The sequence below is a fragment of the Fragaria vesca genome, linkage group LG6, assembly GCF_000184155.1.
Source record: "Fragaria vesca subsp. vesca linkage group LG6, FraVesHawaii_1.0, whole genome shotgun sequence".
Classification (NCBI taxonomy): Eukaryota; Viridiplantae; Streptophyta; class Magnoliopsida; order Rosales; family Rosaceae; genus Fragaria; species Fragaria vesca.
The window spans coordinates 28,871,400-28,889,020 of NC_020496.1; the positions used below are offsets into that span (position 1 = coordinate 28,871,400).

Here is a 17,621-nt window from a genome sequence, read left to right on the forward strand (position 1 = left end):
TCTTTAGTTTCATTAATGGTTATGGTGTGAAGGCTGCCAGCTTAAGCCCTATTTAAAAAAAAAAACAAAACAAAACAAAACTGCATGGCTGCAGGCAAGTACCTGCAGCAAGTATTCTCTGTCTTTAGGAATTGATCCAAGTGAAGGCTGTAACATACGGCAGTGATGAAAGCTGTTTGTAGCACTAAGTTGATTGGTTGCTCTTCTACACCGTCTACACAGAGGCACAGCGATCAAAATATATACATACTAATACGCGGTGCCTACATTCTACGTATGTTTGTCAACCTTTTCCTTTTGCTTCATCATCCTTGCTTGCTTTGGTATTTGGTTTATGTTTGTCAATTAGTTTGCTATGACTAGGACATGGCTCGCTCAAGTTTTGTTGTATTGTAATGCACATATGTAAGGTGTGAGAACAAATACTTTGGTGCTATTAAAATGACCATTTTCATGTCATTTTTATGCATGTGGCCGATTTATACTTATGATTTTGTGTGCCATTAGTTGCAAGAATAGTTGATTTTCGGTTTAAGGAGCAACAAAATATGGGAATAAACCAATAATTTCAAAAGAATCTGATTTTATACAAAATTAATGCTACTCATTGAGAAACAAAAAACAAAATTAAAGTTACACTTTAGATATTGAAAGAAATTAACCATTATTAAGAAAGAAAAACATATTGCAAGAATGTTGCATTGTTCAATAGAAATAGCATTTATATATGCTCTTACTGCTCTTTTCTTGTTCGCTACATAGGGTGCATGGAGATGATATTAACACAAATATGGAATTCGCCAGCAGTTTCATGTTTCGATGTAGATGATGTGTGCACAAACCTAGAATCTGCTATTATCTGTACTATTTTCAAAGAAAGTAGTTTGATCAATTCAAAAACAATAAAAAGCTTCGTAAAATAAAATACGCAAGATCTTCTGTTCTTGTTTAGTGTCATAGAATCTAAGATAGTCCCTAATACTTACAGAAAATATTGTATAAGGGTATCACACATACTTGTGAAAAATGCCCAAGACCTCACATCAAAACTCGAAAATGTGTTGAGATGCACTCACTTGTGAGCTACTTCATGTCACTGATCGACCTACTACAATTTTGAAAAAAGAAAAGCCTACCATAAACTTTCGCACTAATATCAACCTAAATTGTTCGGTTCTTAATATTGACACAACTTTTCCTTGTTTCATTGAGATTTTCTATTTTTATTTAAAAAAAAAAACTTGTTTCATACATTTACAAATATATAAAGATTTAAGCATGCCTATTTTACAATTCAAACTCCTCTGTTGGCTTGTACTCAAAAGTCTACTACATATGCTGGTAAGGTGGAGGTTGTTTTTTTCTTTTATTTTTTGGTCATAAAGTGGGGGTTGTTTATTGACTTTATTCAAAGAATCACCGAACTTTTCTTAGTCACAGATGGTTACATTTCTTGTTTCAAAAAAATATGCTTAAAGGCTTTTTATGAACATAACAATTCAAGGGTCTGCTGTGCAGATCACCCATTGTACGGGCTTCTTCTCATGGCTTTTCCATTCCCTGCAAGAACTCGGATAGTGTCCGTTTCAATGCAAAGCAACTTTTCCTGGGGCTGTTGCTATCTCCTACAACCTTTATAAGCAGTTCAAGGTTGTGTGACTCTCAAACTTGGTAAAATCACATCTAAATACAATCCACCTTCAACATCAAACATGTGGGATGTCGAAAAGGTGAAAGGAATAGCACAAACAACTTGCATTTGCTCGACCGGGATTGAACTAGTATAAATGGCATCAGTTCAAGGATATAATTTCAGATCATTGATAGACAACTTACAAAAAATATAAATTGACGATTCTGCATCTTTTGATAAGAATTAATGTATCTGATCGGTAATCCTTCTGCACCTTGCAACCTCAAATCATTTCGCAGTTGAATGTCATTGAGTTTTAGAGCTTCCACAAGGATGATTTCCTTGACATTGTAACTGAGCTTAATCTAAACAGCATGCTAGCTGGCAGAAATCAGTTCCACTTAAGAGATATGATTGCATCAAGTAAAACTGATCAATATCCTTTTGATGTCTGGGGGAAAGGTAGAGGTATACTTGACTGATGGCCATGCCCATTTAATCAAATACTCAATAATTCGCATAAGTACGTCATACACTCTTTACTGATTCTTTTTCGTTGTACTATTAAGTATGACCAAATCAACCTAATCCCAGTTGAAGCAGTGCAGCTGATGAGAAAAACTATCATTCATGGATTTATAAAAGAAGCATTTCCTTACCCTGCTTACTAGAAAAACAAGGTGGGATGGAATCAAATATCATCAAATGCAGCAACAGATAAGTAATCAATTCCTACATTTCACAAAGGACTGAGATATTATTTGTCATAGTTTTCTACTACTAGAGGTCTGATTGCATTCTCATGTTTCATTTTTCTCAACTTTTCCGTATGTCTCTATGTGGATAACACTGTTTAATTATATTCAATTTTGTTATCATCAACTGATTCAACTCCCAATTAAGTTATTCAAGTAGTTGCCAGAATATTGCCAAAAAAAAGGAGGAGTTGCCAGAATAGAACACTCTAGAGAAACACACGTGATACAATGCATCAAAGAATAATATTGCTAATTTTGAACATATATCAACTTGGATATATCCCAGCGTCGACTTTAATTCAGAATATTGTTATCCATCCAGTAGAACACCATACATATATTTGTCATCTCATAAGAATAAGATGCCTCGCTCGTCCCCTTTCAAAAAAAAGATGCCTCGCTCGTCATGTTTGTTCGTCCTCAAGCGCATAATTCAACGCGCATTTTAAGTCATCCAAACTAATCTTCAAAAACGACGTGCATGTCTACCCTCGACGACCCTTAGACTATTGTGTGCCTCCAGCTAAGTATTATCCTTTCTTTCTTTAACTCTCCTACTCTCTTCCTCTTCTGTATATATATACATATATCACCTTTCAAACTCAATCCATCAATATTGCCAAACCAAATAAGCTCATCAACATCAACTGTCTCTCGAAATTCAGCATTAGTTAAGAAGCGGATAATATGATGAGGAGGACAGAAACCTCATTCCTGGCCTTTCTTATTCTTCTTCCTCTAGTAGTAGCTGACTTACGAGTTGGCTTCTACAGTGCTACATGCCCAAAAGCCGAACAAATCATCCAACAAGTCGTCCAGAAAAAATTCTCCAGCGATCCATCCATAACCGCTGCTTTACTTCGCATGCACTTCCATGACTGCTTTGTCAGAGTAAGCTAGCTAGCTAGAGCTCCATATCTACATTTCTGTATTTACATGCAATATCCATCCATCTTTCGTTACAATTCTACGTATATAAACTAGTTTCAAAAGCTAATTAAGGTTTGCCTATTGCAGGGTTGTGATGCTTCCATTCTTATTGACTCCACCAAGAAAAAGGCGTCTGAGAAAACCGCAGGGCCAAACTTGACTGTAAGAGGGTTTGAGGTGATTGACGAGGCCAAGAAAGCACTTGAGGCTGCATGCCCTTCAACAGTCTCCTGCGCTGATATCATAACCCTCGCGACTAGAGATTCAGTCGTTCTAGCCGGAGGCCCGAGCTACAAGTCACCTACCGGACGGCGTGACGGGCTAGTATCCAACCCCAATGACGTCAACTTGCCCGGTCCGTCCTTCTCCGTGTCTCAGGCATTGCAGTCTTTCACAGACAAAGGAATGACTCTGAATGATATGGTGACTCTTTTGGGTGCACACACAGTTGGTGTTGCGCATTGTAGCTTTTTTGAAGATAGGCTCTCCAACTTTCAAGGGACAGGCTCTCCTGATCCTTCCATGGACCCAACTCTGGTTACTAAGTTGAAGAATATCTGCGCAGGACCTAATGATCCTACAGCATTTTTGGACCAAAATACATCATTTGCCTTTGATAATCAATATTATAACCAGGTTAATTTGAAGAGAGGTGTGATGCAGATTGACCAGGAGCTAGGTGTGGACAAATCAACGGCAGGTATTGTTTCTGGGTTTGCATCCAATGGTGCCAGATTCAGTCAGAGTTTTGCAACTGCTATGTTAAAGATGGGCAGCCTTCAGGATGGAAATCCCGGTGAAATCAGGAAAAATTGTAGAGTTTTTAATTAAGTAATATTAATTCATTTGTGCCTTGTAATAATTAAACAAACTTGAAGAATTACATTGCTTCTTCTGACAATAACCAAGTATGCATGGTTATCATGTCTTCAAATTGTTGAAATGTAACCATGTACGAAAGAATTTTTCGGAAAGATGTCTTTGGTTAACATCTTCTTTCTTTTCTTTACTTTTTTTGTCCAATATATTGTTGTAAATGTAGAGCATAAAACTAGTGGCAATTAACCATGTCTTTCGTTTCGACCCTGTAAAACTTACCAGCCTTCATGCTTCATGAATGTGCTTCTTCTTCTCACGTCTTTTTCATTCCTTGCAAGAACTCGGATAGTGTTCGTTTCGATACGAAGTAACTTTTCATGGGCCTAGCTGATGCTATTTCCTACAACCTGCATAAGCAGTTTAAGGTTGTGTGACTCTCAAATTTGGTACAAGTTCATGTAAATGCAGCAATCCATCTTCAACATCAGACATATGGCATCTGGAAAAGGTGAAAGGAATAGCGCAAACAACCTGCATTTGCTCGGCCGGAAACTAGTATTATTTGCATCGATCAGTTCAAGGATAGAGAATTTCAAATCATTGATAAACAACTTACAATGATATATATGAATTGACGATTCTGCATCATTTGATAAGAATGCATCTGATTGGTGATCCTTCTGGGCCTTTCAACCTCTAAGGTAATTAAGCAATGGACAGAATATATTCCCAGTTGGATGTCATCAAGTTTTAGATCTTCCACAAGGATGATTTCCTGCAACATTGAAACCGATCTTAGTGCTCATCGAGTCTTCAAAACTAAGAGCATCCTTTGCACTAACTTAATTTCGTCACTCACCAATGGATCCTGCATCCTACAATACTAAGAGTATGCATGCTCTCAACAATTGCAAAGTTAGAAACTACTTGCCTTCAATCAAAGGATCAATAACTACTGCAAATAGAAAATCAAATGCATTCCTTCCGTATGTAATATGTTACACTTAAAAGTTGGAGTCTCAAACACTGATAATTAATGATCCTAAACTGATGATGAAGAGTTTGTGTTCCCCCACAAATTAGCAAGAAGCACTAGAAGACCACAGAGTTCCCATGAACTGCTGAGACCAAGATGTATATACATACGCTAACTGCATCTGAACAATAACCACTGCAAGGTAGTCTAGTGGTTATTGTCTAGTTGGGTGTGTTTCCCAACCTAAGTTTGAATCACGATATTGTCAAAAATGGCCAAGGGAGGGGCTGCAATGCCATGTTGACTGTCCGGGCCCCCAGCGGATTAATCCTTAGGCCTAGGAAGCCTTTAGCATACTGTGATCTTGAATAAATAAATAAAAAATGCATGTAAATAATAGTTATTACAATGCTGATTTCTTTTGTATATATCATTGTTTGTGCAGTGGATTATGCGGGTTGATAATCCTATGCACTAACGGTTGTTGTTTGTTGTTTATAGTGATAAGAGGGATAAAGATAGAAAGACACAAGGTTTATAGTGGTTCACATTGCCATCGGTGAGCAAGGCTACATCCACTTAAGATTCTATTATGTGTTGGGAGCCTTGAATGGCCACTCATCAAAGTATTACAAGTGTTTGTTGTTATGATTTTAGATCTTCTAATAAGTGGGAAAGAGTCTTCTTTTATAAGGGAAGGAAGCTCCTTCCTTTACATTATCTTCAATGTAGGACAAGAGCCTCATTTCTAGTCTTCAAGTGTGTTTGAGGAGGCATGTTGGTGAGACCGGAAAGGTGACTTTTGGGTAAGCTTTTGGTGACTTCCAAGTACCGTTGCGTAGCTTGTATGTTAGGCTTCAAGATGTATGTCGTGGTCGGGTCTCGTTATGGCTCATGGGCCCATAACGAGGGTGTTATTTATGCTTGGTGGCATAGTATACTAGTCATGCCAATGGTGTACCAATAAGTTCTCGAAGTCCCCCAGTAAGAGAAGCTTCTTGCTTGGAGAGTTTAAAACATTGACACCAAGCATAAGTGACACCACGGTGGCCCCCAACCCCTACTAGTCCCCGAACTCCTAAAGCAAGAAGAGTCTCTTCAAACTGCTATCGAAGTCTTGGCGGTTCAACTTGCTAGCGGAAACTAACTCTTGCCGGAATGTCTTTGGCGGATCCATGCTAGAATAATTGTCTTGCTAGATGAGCGCTAACCGCTCGCTAAATGTGTGCTAGCCGCTCTCGCTAAATGTGTGCTAGCCGCTCGCTAGATGAGCGCTAGAAGTCCCCGACTTCCCCTTTAAGAAGGTCCGCTTGAATCCTCGGTGTAGCGCCGAGGCTTTGTTGTTCTCTCACATAGTGAGGCAAATTGTAGTTCTCACACTCACACAAGCGGTGAGGTAAATTGTCGTTCTCTCACAAGCGGTGAGACATCTCACAAGCAGATAATCATCACAGTGAGATTAAGTAATAGCGGATAAACTTCGCTTAGTATTTCCCAAAGGGAAGCATCCCGTTTGCACGAAGGAGCCTCGGCGGTTAATCTTCGCCGGTGAGAGAGACATCTCACAAGCGGATAAACATCGCAGTGAGGTTAAGTAATAGCGGATAAACTTCGCTTAGTCTTTCCCAAAGGGAAGCATCCCGTTTGCACGAGGTAGCCTCGGCGGTTAATCTTCACCGGTCTCTCACAAGGTGAGGCATCCCACAAGCGGATAAATCGCAGTGAAGTTAAGTAATAGAGGATAAACTTCGCTTAGTCTTTTCCTAAGGGAAACATCCCGTTTGCACGAGGTAGCCCCGGTGGTTAATCTTCGCCGGTCTCTCACAAGGTGAGACATCCCACAGATGGTATTACTCTCTTCAATAAATCTGGTTGCTTCTAGCTAGAGTTCTAGTTGATCTGGTCTATTTACATGTACATTATTGCCATTTCAACATATCTCCCTGCATACAGGGAGGCCTGAATCGAAAGATCGATAGTTTGATACACAAGATCTTAAGTCAGGAACGGTCTGAACTTTTGCATTTGAGCTTGCACCATATAATATGAAAGCTGTAGATCTATGCAAGTAACAAGATCGGACCGCAGAATCAGGTAATCAATACTGAATTGATGTCCCTGCAGCTCGAGGATTAAGGCTTAAAATCCAGAAAATCCGAAGCTAACATTATTAGAGCAAACTATATTGAGCTAGCACTAATATTCACTATACTTCATTTACAAGAAGGATACCACAAGGAAACGAAAGCACAAGAACACAGAGGCACAAAACAACGATCAAAATATATATACTAAAACGCTGTGGCTAGATTCTACGTATGTTTGTCAACCTTTTCCTTTGCTTCATCATTCTTGCTTTGGTATTTTGGTTTATATTTGTCAATTAGTTTACTATGACTAGGACCTGCTCAAGTTTTGTTGTATTGTAATGCACATATGTAAGGTGTGAGAACAAACACTTTGGTGCTATTGAAATGATCCTTTTCATGTCATTTTTGTGCGTTTAGCCGGTTTAAAGTATGTATGATTTTATGCGTCATCAGTTGCAAGAATAGTTGATTTCGGTGTAGGGAGCAACAAAATAGGGGAATAAAACACTTTGAAAACAATCTGATTTACAACAAAATTAAAGTTACATTTTAGATAATGAAGGAAATTAATTATTATTAAAAAAGAAAAAAAATAATTGAAAGTATGTAGTATTGTTCAATAGCACTAGCATTTATACGCTCATATTGCTCTTTTCTTGTTCTCTACATAGGATGTAGATGATATGTCCTGTTTTCTGTTTTCAGCAAAAGGGGTAGATGATAACTACATACACCTCTAAGACAGAAGACCAGATCGACCATTCACGTCTGAAAATGGGAAACAAACTTTTATCTGTTCATTAAGCTCTAAGAGAAGAAGATACCATCCATGTCTAAAAATGAGTTAAATTTCTATAAAACTAGAATAAATCTTTTTCAGAATTAATCACTCGTAAATTCTTACTCTATCTCAAAATTCACGCTCAACTTTTCCTTGTTTCATAATAAATTTCATTTCTTATACATTTATATGAAGATTTTTTTTCCTTGTTTCATACATCTACAAATATATGAAGATTCAGGCATGCCAGGTTTACAATTCAAACTCCTCTACTGGCTTGTACTAAAAAAGTCTACTACATATGCTGGTAGAGTGGAGGATGTTTATTCAAGGAATCACCGACTCCTATTCTCTAGTGACATATTGTTACATTTCTTGTTTTGAAAAATATGCTTAAAGGCTTTCTATGAACATAACTATTCAAGGGTTTCCTGTGCAGACACCCATTGTGCTTCTTCTCACGTCTAATCCATTCCTTGCAAGAACTCGGATAGTGTTCGTTTCGATACAAAGTAACTTTTCCTAGGGCTGTTTCCTATAACCTGCATAAGAAGTTCAAGGTTGTGACTCTCAGACTTGGTACAATCTCATCTAAATGCACCAATCCACATTCAACATCAGACATGTGGGATGTGGAAAAGGTGAAAGGAATAGCACAAACAACTTGCATTTGCTCGACCGAGAACTAGTATAACTTGCATCATTTCAAGGATAAAATTTCAAATCATTGATAAACAACTTACAAGGATATAAATTGACGATTCTGCATCATTTGATAAGAATGCATCTGATTGGTGATCCTTCTGCACCTTGCAACCTCAAAGGTAAGCAATGGACAGAATATATTCCCGGTTGGATGTCATCGAGTTTTAGAGCTTCCACAAGGATGATTTCCTGCAACATTGAAACCAATCTTAGTGCCCATCGAGTCTTGACATTGTAACTGAGCTTCATCTAAACAGCATGCTAGAAAAATCAGTTTTCCTACTGTATTTGTCAAGCAAGTTCCAAAAAGGAATCACGAGTATTCAGGGCTGGCAAAAATCAGTTCCACTTAAGAGAGATGATTGCATCAAGAAAAATTAAAACTGATCAAGATCCTTTTTATGTCTGGGGGGGAGGTAAGGTATGCTTGACTGATGGCCGTTTAATCAAATACTCAATAATTCGCATAAGTTATACACTCTTTACAGATTTTTTTTTCGTTGCACTATTAACTATGAACAAATCAAGATGGTCTATCAAGTGGACCTGATCCCAGTTGAAGCAGTGCAGCTGATGAAGAAAAACTATCATTCATGAATTTATAAAAGAAACATTTCCTTACCCTGCTTTCTAGAAAAACAAGATGGGATGGAATCAAATCATCAAATGCAGCAACAGATAAGTAATCAATTCCTACATTTCACAAAAGACAAAGGTATCAGTTTCAATGTAAGAACATAGATTATAATTACTGAGCATAGTACTTTATACTGAGGCTCAACATAAATAAGTTCTCCTCTATATATGCACACTGAACAATAGTCACAGTTTCAAAAAAATATTAATAGTCAAAGTTGCATTATCTATGACATTTCAGTTGTCCTCAACTGCAGAATCCAATTGAGATCCGTGACTGATCCTTGCATGAAGTACTGAAGAACAGTCAATTATAAAGGCGAAATCAATATTGTTGTATTTTAGACTTCATAGACAATGCTGGTATTTCAACATAGATTCAAGATGCTTGCACAAAGGAAAAGGAGAAGCCAATGTTCCACAGAAAACAGTGGGGATATTCACACCCCTGAGACAGTTGACTTCCTGACATTCTGACAAGGGTTTGAGCACATTGGTTTAAGGTGTAAAAATATGGACACCTAAAAATATTGTTACTAAAAACAACGGTACAACTAATATCTCACCAACAAGTTTGATGTCAGTGTTCTCTACCAACCACTTGGCTCCATCCTTCACAAATCCCACATAGCTTGTGTCAAACTGACTTTTGAACATAAGCCGTCTATAAAATTGCCATAAGCATTAGTTAATATAAAGCTTCTTCTATTTGGAATACTGTTAATGACTCAGATACATATCCAGACTAGTGAATCAAACTGAATTAGTACATAGTACAAAGATCAGTAGTCCAGTTACTGGTAGAAAGATCTCAATCCTATTATAAAGAACAACGAGAATGGATAATATTTGGAAACAAGTAACAAACTGTGATTATGAAAATCGTCATGATTACGAGAAACTGAAGAGTAATTAATTAATCAACTACAGTGCGCAAACAGCATCCACAGTTTCCTAAACTAGAACAATAAATTTGGTTTCCATCATAACACATATTGCACCGGGTATCCTTCCAACATTCACCTCCGTTATGGAGCAACTCTTAAAATTATTGTTACATCAGATACGTTACTGGAAAAAACTCATATGATGCAGGACAATAGTAGGACTGATGTGGGCTTTAGAAAGTAGGAATTTTTATTTTGGAAGAGGTTTAGAGGAGAAATGATTCAAGATTTCTAGAAAGAACATGTAGATAAGGAGAAGTCAAAGCAGCCAAGAATTTGAACACCACATATAATTGACATTGTGTATATGTATATGATGCAAAATGTTAATGTCAACAGAATCTTACCGTTCAACTGATTGTAAATATCCAAAAAGTGGCAATCTTATAAATGACTCACTTCAAGTAGTTAAAGTGCAGTACCTGTCAGTATTTAATGTTCTGAAAAGCACACGACGTACTCCCTTCGGAATATTTAAGGACTTCATCACTTCAGCTGTGATAAGTACGTAAACTGAAGTAGTTAGAATACACATGATATACTCCTGTCACTAATATTGTCTAGCAACTAAGAGGCTATGATCCATATCAACAATTCTGAGGTTGCATCCCCAGAAAAATTAGTCAACAGGTTCTATTCATTTGAACCAGCAGAGCAGTGTAGGAATTTGACACTAGAGCAGAGATACATACCAGTTATGTTCTTGTCCCTCGGAACATCAACTAACAATGCCGGACCTATAGGTACAAACACATATTAGCGACGGCAAGTTTGTAACAACATCGTAGCATGATTGTTTTCTATGTTTACAACACCTTGTAAATAGGGGGTAAAATGTAACATGCATGAAAAGATATGAAGGGAAAAACTACATAAACAAAAAACAAAAACATACTTCTCTGCTATAATTTAGTCAGTGTTAAAGAGTGCACAGCATCCACAAAGTATAATCCCCAGTTATGGAGCATAAGGTCAAGGTTTAGGGAACAAAGAAACATCTATGTTTTAGTTTTAACAGAAAAGCCAATAAACTAGTGTCAGTCACTTCGCACCACATTTATATATCCCAGGGTGTTAGAAACAGTAGATGTTCTAAGGAAGAAGGTTATGTCTATGGGTTAAGGTTGAAAACATAAGCTATAGAATTCATTCTTTAATCTTCAACTGCCTTCTTTGTTATTGTTTGTCAATTTTCTACTTCTAGAGTTCTAATTGCATTCTCATCTTTCATACTTCTAATGTTTCAGTTGACACTTGTTAAAGTTCAAATTCAGTGGTACTTAAATGATCAATGAGAAGACAAAATGAATCTTCCGGCCATGGTTTTACATAGCTGTTGTACCCTCCCACATACTCTATCTCAATCGGAAACAATTTCTGGTTTCCCTCTCTAGTCTCTCCTCACATAAGCATAAGCTAATCTCTCCCACATACTCTATCTCATTCAGAAACAATTTTTGGTTTCCCTCTCTAGTCTCTCCTCGCATTCGCATAAGCTAATCTCTTGAATGGCTTATCTGCTATATTAAAATATAAAAGTAAGCAAGAGTTGCATAACTGAGGCAGAGATTTAGCTACTCAAGATCAGTACAACCAAACAAATGAAGATGAAAACTACAGAATATCTACAAATTAACTACAGGATTGCACATGGAATCAACAAACATAGGAAAAACAAATTTATCTACAAATTAATTAGAGCCATGCTGAAAAGCAAAAGGTGCAAGTATAATAAAATGTGTTGACTAGTATGTGATTACCATTCAGCACATCTAGGTCCAGTGTATCAATATCAAACCCGGCATCGTAGTAGTGATCGAATACGTGGCTAGGTGCATCAACATGTGTGCCAGAGTGAGCTAGCAGTTTCATCACAGACATATTAACAACCGAACCATTTTTCATGCCATCAAGGAGCCAGAGGAACTGCCCCACCCCATCCACAGAATGATACGAGGGCATGTCCGGTGTGTACCGGTGTGTAATGTCAATGACTCGACCGTTTCCGTAAACTTCACGGCGAGGTGGAATCAGAATGTTGGAGTGTCCACCGGAGAGGCAGCATTCAACATTGGTAGTTGAAGGATAGGCTGTGGTGGCTTGGGAAAGGGTGGTGCTAGTAAGCAAAATGGAGCAGAGTAGGAAGACGAGTACTACTGGTTTCATGGTGTGTAGCATCAGAGCTTTGGGATTTCAGTTGGCTAACTATATATACTAATTTCCAAACTCTACTTCCAGTCTAGTGATTGTCCTGGCCGTATAAATTTTTTGACTTGTAGTCCTCTGTTGGATTCCGATGCGGCAAAAACAAGAACTGGTGACACAATTAGGCCGGTTTTGTCCATTTTTAGTAAAACTACAAGAAGGAAATGTCTCTGATACTCCTTCTAAGGCTAATGATACATTCTAGCTAGCTATTGGATTCATCATTAAACTAATTAGTAGCTGATGGTGGAGGACCATGCATGCAACTTACTTAAGAAGAATAATAATTGAATAAACATCTAGCACAGTTGGATCACCCTACAACTAAGACAAGAATCAGCAAATCAACCTAACAACGAAAGCAGTGGAGAATCAAATTACCATTAAGGACCTCCAAGTCAAGCGTATCAACATCGAAGCCGGCATCGAGGTAGTGATCGAAGAAGTGTCCGGGAGAATCAACATGCGTGCCGGTGTGAGTAGGCAGCTTGAAAACTGACATGTTCGCAAGGGAGCCGTTCTTCATGCTGCGTGGGAGCCACAGGAACTGACCCAGCACGCCGTCCGGGGAGTCATACGACGGCGTGGCCGTTGTGATACGGTGGGTGATGTCGAATATTCGGCCATTTGAGTATACTTCACGGCGAGGGGGAACTAAAGGGTTGGTGTCGTCGTTGGAGAAAGAACAGTCGGAAGGGGAGGTTCCGGGAATGGAAGGGTAGGCGGAGGTGGCGTGTGAGAGAGTGGTGAGAGTGAAGGAAAGGGAGCAGAGGAGGAGGAGCAGTGAGGTCTTCATTTGTGTGAGCCGGTCGTTTGGCTAAACGAGTGGTATCGAAGGTGGGTTTTTTTCTTTTGTTTTTGGATAATGGTATTTAGACGGTCGAGGCAGCCCACCAAGCCAGAAAAATTATGTACCGTATGTAGTTGGTATTTTGTAGCCGATTTCGATATAAGAGCAGTAAGACAGCGCTGACTTAAGGTTTTCCACCTTGTAAGTCCGCACGCATTTGACAGTCAAGTCCGTATGTAGTTTGTATTTTTTAGGATCTTAACCAACATCTGGGGTCAAGCTAGCCAATTTCAATATAAGAGCAGTGAGCAGTAAGACCTCGCTGACCTAAGATTTTCTACCTTGTAAGCCCGCACGCATCTAACAATCAAGTCGTGATGACAACCCAGACTCCAGTCAGATGGTAACACTTTTTACTAGTGTTGTCTGAGTCTCATTACTCATGAACCTACCAATAAAAGACTTGTGAATATTAGGGTTCAGACTTAGATGGAGATTCCATTTGTGCAAGTACCTTCATTCTTGCCAACACTTTTTACTAGTGTTGTATGAGTCTCATTACTCATGAACCTACCAATAAAAGACTTGTGAATATTAGGGTTCAGACTTAGATGGAGATCCCACTTGTGCAAGTACCTTCATTCTTGCCAACCCTTATTGGATAGTAATGACGGAGGATTGATAATACTAGAAAAGATCATTTGAGAGACGTCAATTGATGCGATTTTGTAGTGGTGAAAGAACATATCAGGTCTCAAAAAGCTGAAACTAGGTTTTTTTTTTTTTTTTTTAATTTAAAGCTGAAACTAGTTTGGGATTTTGGGAGGTTAAAAAGATTTTGGATCACCTAGGATCATATCAGATATCTAGCTCAAAATATATTACATGCTGTTCTAGGATATTCTCTATCTTTTTATATATTCTTTATGTGTGTCTTGGTCTTATGCCAATAGGATATGTAGTTTAACTAGATCTATGTATTCATATCCTTACCATATTGGTATTGTGTAATTCCCTATATAAAGGGCTCCTATCAATGAATAAGATGATGATTCTCTCGCTATCTCTTTGTCTATACACTTTATACTTCATCACGATATTATGCACTTTGTTCTAACCCTAGAGCCAATAGCCGACCATTTGTTTTCCAAACCCTAGAATCGGGCAGCCTTGTTTTTCCCGATTTCCGACCAAAATTCCGACTGCCCTCTGCCGGAATTTTATATCCCCAGAAAGCTCTCTCCGTCCCGGATCCAACGCCACCGGCCTCACCCTAAGAACCGGCCGGAAAGTCTCCGAACAGGCCGCCGGAAGATTCCAGACCACCGCCACTACCGACCACCGGTTCACCACCTTCCCTTGCTCCGATCAACCTGAAATTTTGACAGAAGCTTCCCCATCCAGAACTGCTTCTCCTGTCAAATTTTCAGCCCCAAATTCGAAGTAAAAGTAGGTGAAACGTTGTTTCTCCTCTCGGTAGCCTCTAGAAACCAAAGATTTCAAGATTGCTAGTCTTCCAACAAAACCAGAAAGGTATGTTTTGAAACCTTAAACTTTTCCAAGTTCAATAACTCGGGAAGGATAAAATCCTTTCCTCCCTTCTCCATCTCCATTCTATGCTTGGGATTTTGTGTGTGCAGGTACCAAAAATCCTGGAATTTTATTCGCGGGTCAAGAGTGTGTTTGATCACTCTTGCTTTCTTGTCCGGGTTGTGTATGATTAACACCGACCTTTCTCCGAATTGTGTTTGATCAATCCGAGGCCTTTTTCCGAATTGTGTTTGATCAATTCGCGGCTTTTCCGGATTGTGTATGATCAATTCGAAGGACAAACCATTAAAAACATTGTTTGTGACCTCTATCGAGTCTCATAACAGCTTGGTTTTGTATGCAAGAGCAACGTAACATTCTGCTCATTGAGTTTTGACGTATTCGATACCTAAGGCGAATCTTCGCTTGGTATCTGTAGAACCTTTCATTGGAAAGGATTAAACCACATGTTTTGACCCTCAGGCTAACAAGCCTAGATGCCGAGATTTCACATCTCATGCGCTCAAAGTCTTTGACGCGCCACATCGACAAACCTTCAATGGCAATCTGTGCGAAAAGTAATGACCACAAAGTACTGTGGAATGCACTCATGGAGCATTTCTTGAAACGTCCATATAACTCTACTTGTTGAGTTATTAGTCAGGTGGATTACTTACCACCTTAATTGACTACATATTGTCGATGATCTTTTGTGGCATCATGATCCACAACCTTTAGCGGATTCGATCATCATCAAGTTCTCTAGGTCCTCCAAGTTGGTTTGGAATTACCAACGAGACTTGATTTTGATCATACAAACGGGAATTGTATATATACGCTAATGTGATAAACTTATTTAGGATTATCTCCTAATGTGGGGACAACAATATGGGTCATGGCAACAGCAGAAAACGTCGTGCCGATGTCTAGAAAAGAGGGGGAGGTGTCGCCGGCTCTAATAGCGACACTCCCGGTCTAGACACCATTTTGTCAAAACTACTCACGTCAGCTCATGACAATGCAACCGTTGTGGATCTTCGGATCACTGGTTCAATATTGTCCTGCTCCTTCAAATTGTGAATGCATACAAAAAAGGTACGGAAAATCAATATGAGGACAAGAACTTCATCCTCATGATCGCGAATTTCAAAGATTCGGATCCTGCTCTAGCTACCCATGACTTTGAGGTCATCAGCTAGACACTGATTTTCGTTCCAACCTATATGTACTAAGGCGTTGTATCGACGTCCTTCGTCTATTTGAGACCTCGATGTACTCACATTAGTAATGATGAATGCTTTGAGAATTTTTTCGAAGTGAAACTATTCTCCTCTTATGGTTCGTATTGATTTACAAACAAGATGTACATTCTTACATCATCCTTAGAAACATGGCATATTGTGCCGATTTTGGTCACTTCCTTTGAAGGTGACTTATGGCACCGCATCCTCAATGAGGATCGCCCACGTGTTTCCGGTTAAGTTAAGTCTTCTACCTTATAGCGGATTTTCCATCATCAATTGTTCAACTAGGCTCATCCAAGCTCAGTGTGATGTCTTAGAATTGTCCGAAATTAAGGAGATAGTGGTTTCAAGTGTGCCTTGCACTACCGACCCTCCACGGACATGCCTGGTCATACTGACTTGGAGTTACCGAAAGCTTTTGATTTTGGATCCCCCTACGCTATTAAACCAATTGCCGTCTTGCAAAAGACGTTGAAGACTTATAAAAAACCAGAAAATTATCATCATGATCTAATCCTCTAGGTCCTCTGAGTTAGTTTATGTTCATGTCAGGGAGCTTTTGCTAACTAGTCATGGAGTTTACGACCTTAGAATGACCGAAAGGACTTGGTTTTGATCATACACACATCACTTGTGGCTAAAGCAAAAAAAGCCTACACGCCACTTGCAAGCTTCACAGCTTCGCACATGCCAATTCTGCGAAAAACAGCAATCTGTCCCTTCTGGACAGTCAACTTCGTTTGAGCTTTGTGAACAGCTCCGGACGAATCAGACAGTGAGCTTTATATCATTGGAAAGCTCTATGAGTCTAGTTTTTAGAACTTCTCGCGGTTCGTCCATATCTATTTTAACGAGGAAGTTATGGCTGTTTTAGTGCGCAAAAGTCATTCTGCGCGGAAATTTTTATGCACTCTCGGGATTGCAGCTTTTCGTAGCTTCTTTCAATCCTTCTAAATGGTTCAAGTGGAACTATTAACTAGCCTATCTACTCCTTCTTGTAGATATGTCTCATCGAGACATTGAGTGCTTCGCAGATAGTGAAACTATCCACAACATTCTAAGGAACCGGCAACTATCTTTGGATTTTGTGTCTTTATAAATCTTCTGTGACTATAATGATTGAATCATACCGGTCATTCAAGGACGCGGTTTAGCTTAAATCTTGATGCCTCATGACACCATGATCAATCTGTGACTATAATGATTGAATCATACCGGTCACAGATACCCTCTATGCATTGAGAGGCAATCGAACCATATTAAGCTTTAAAGACATTCCTGCTAATAGTTTTCATTTGAAAACACATTGTGAGAATAAACAAGAATTCTTTTGTGTATACCTTCTCATGAATGCGGACTGAAGCGCATCTTGGAGAAATTCATGAGTGAATCTAGTGGACTGTATATCACTATACTTCGAATATCGAATCTCATGTTGTCACCAAACATGATATTTGGGACACTGACTCATATAGACTTTGGTTTTGACCAATTAAGGTCATCCTGGAAGAGATATAATGGTCCAAATTTTGAGAAATTCTCATGGACATCCATTCTTCCGCTCAAAACGAAGACAT

The 17,621-nt window shown here is 38.8% G+C and overlaps 2 protein-coding genes across 2 annotated transcripts; one reads left to right on the forward strand and one right to left on the reverse strand.

The window, feature by feature from the left end:
• The first annotated feature begins 2,966 nt into the window (after nt 1-2,966).
• Nucleotides 2,967-4,280, forward strand: LOC101310043 (peroxidase 44-like). The gene is made up of 2 exons (XM_004303989.1): nt 2,967-3,282; nt 3,409-4,280. The coding sequence occupies exons 1-2, from the start codon at nt 3,079-3,081 to the stop codon at nt 4,150-4,152; spliced, it is 948 nt and encodes a 315-aa protein (XP_004304037.1). The 5' UTR covers nt 2,967-3,078; the 3' UTR covers nt 4,153-4,280.
• A 3,835-nt stretch (nt 4,281-8,115) lies between these two features.
• LOC101309752 (kynurenine formamidase-like) lies at nt 8,116-13,443 on the reverse strand. The gene is made up of 7 exons (XM_004303988.1): nt 12,862-13,443; nt 10,968-11,012; nt 10,698-10,770; nt 9,895-9,992; nt 9,315-9,385; nt 8,731-8,881; nt 8,116-8,529 (listed from the first exon to the last, which is right to left on the reverse strand). The coding sequence occupies exons 1-6, from the start codon at nt 13,274-13,276 to the stop codon at nt 8,756-8,758; spliced, it is 828 nt and encodes a 275-aa protein (XP_004304036.1). The 5' UTR covers nt 13,277-13,443; the 3' UTR covers nt 8,116-8,529; nt 8,731-8,755.
• Nucleotides 13,444-17,621: the final 4,178 nt, after the last annotated feature.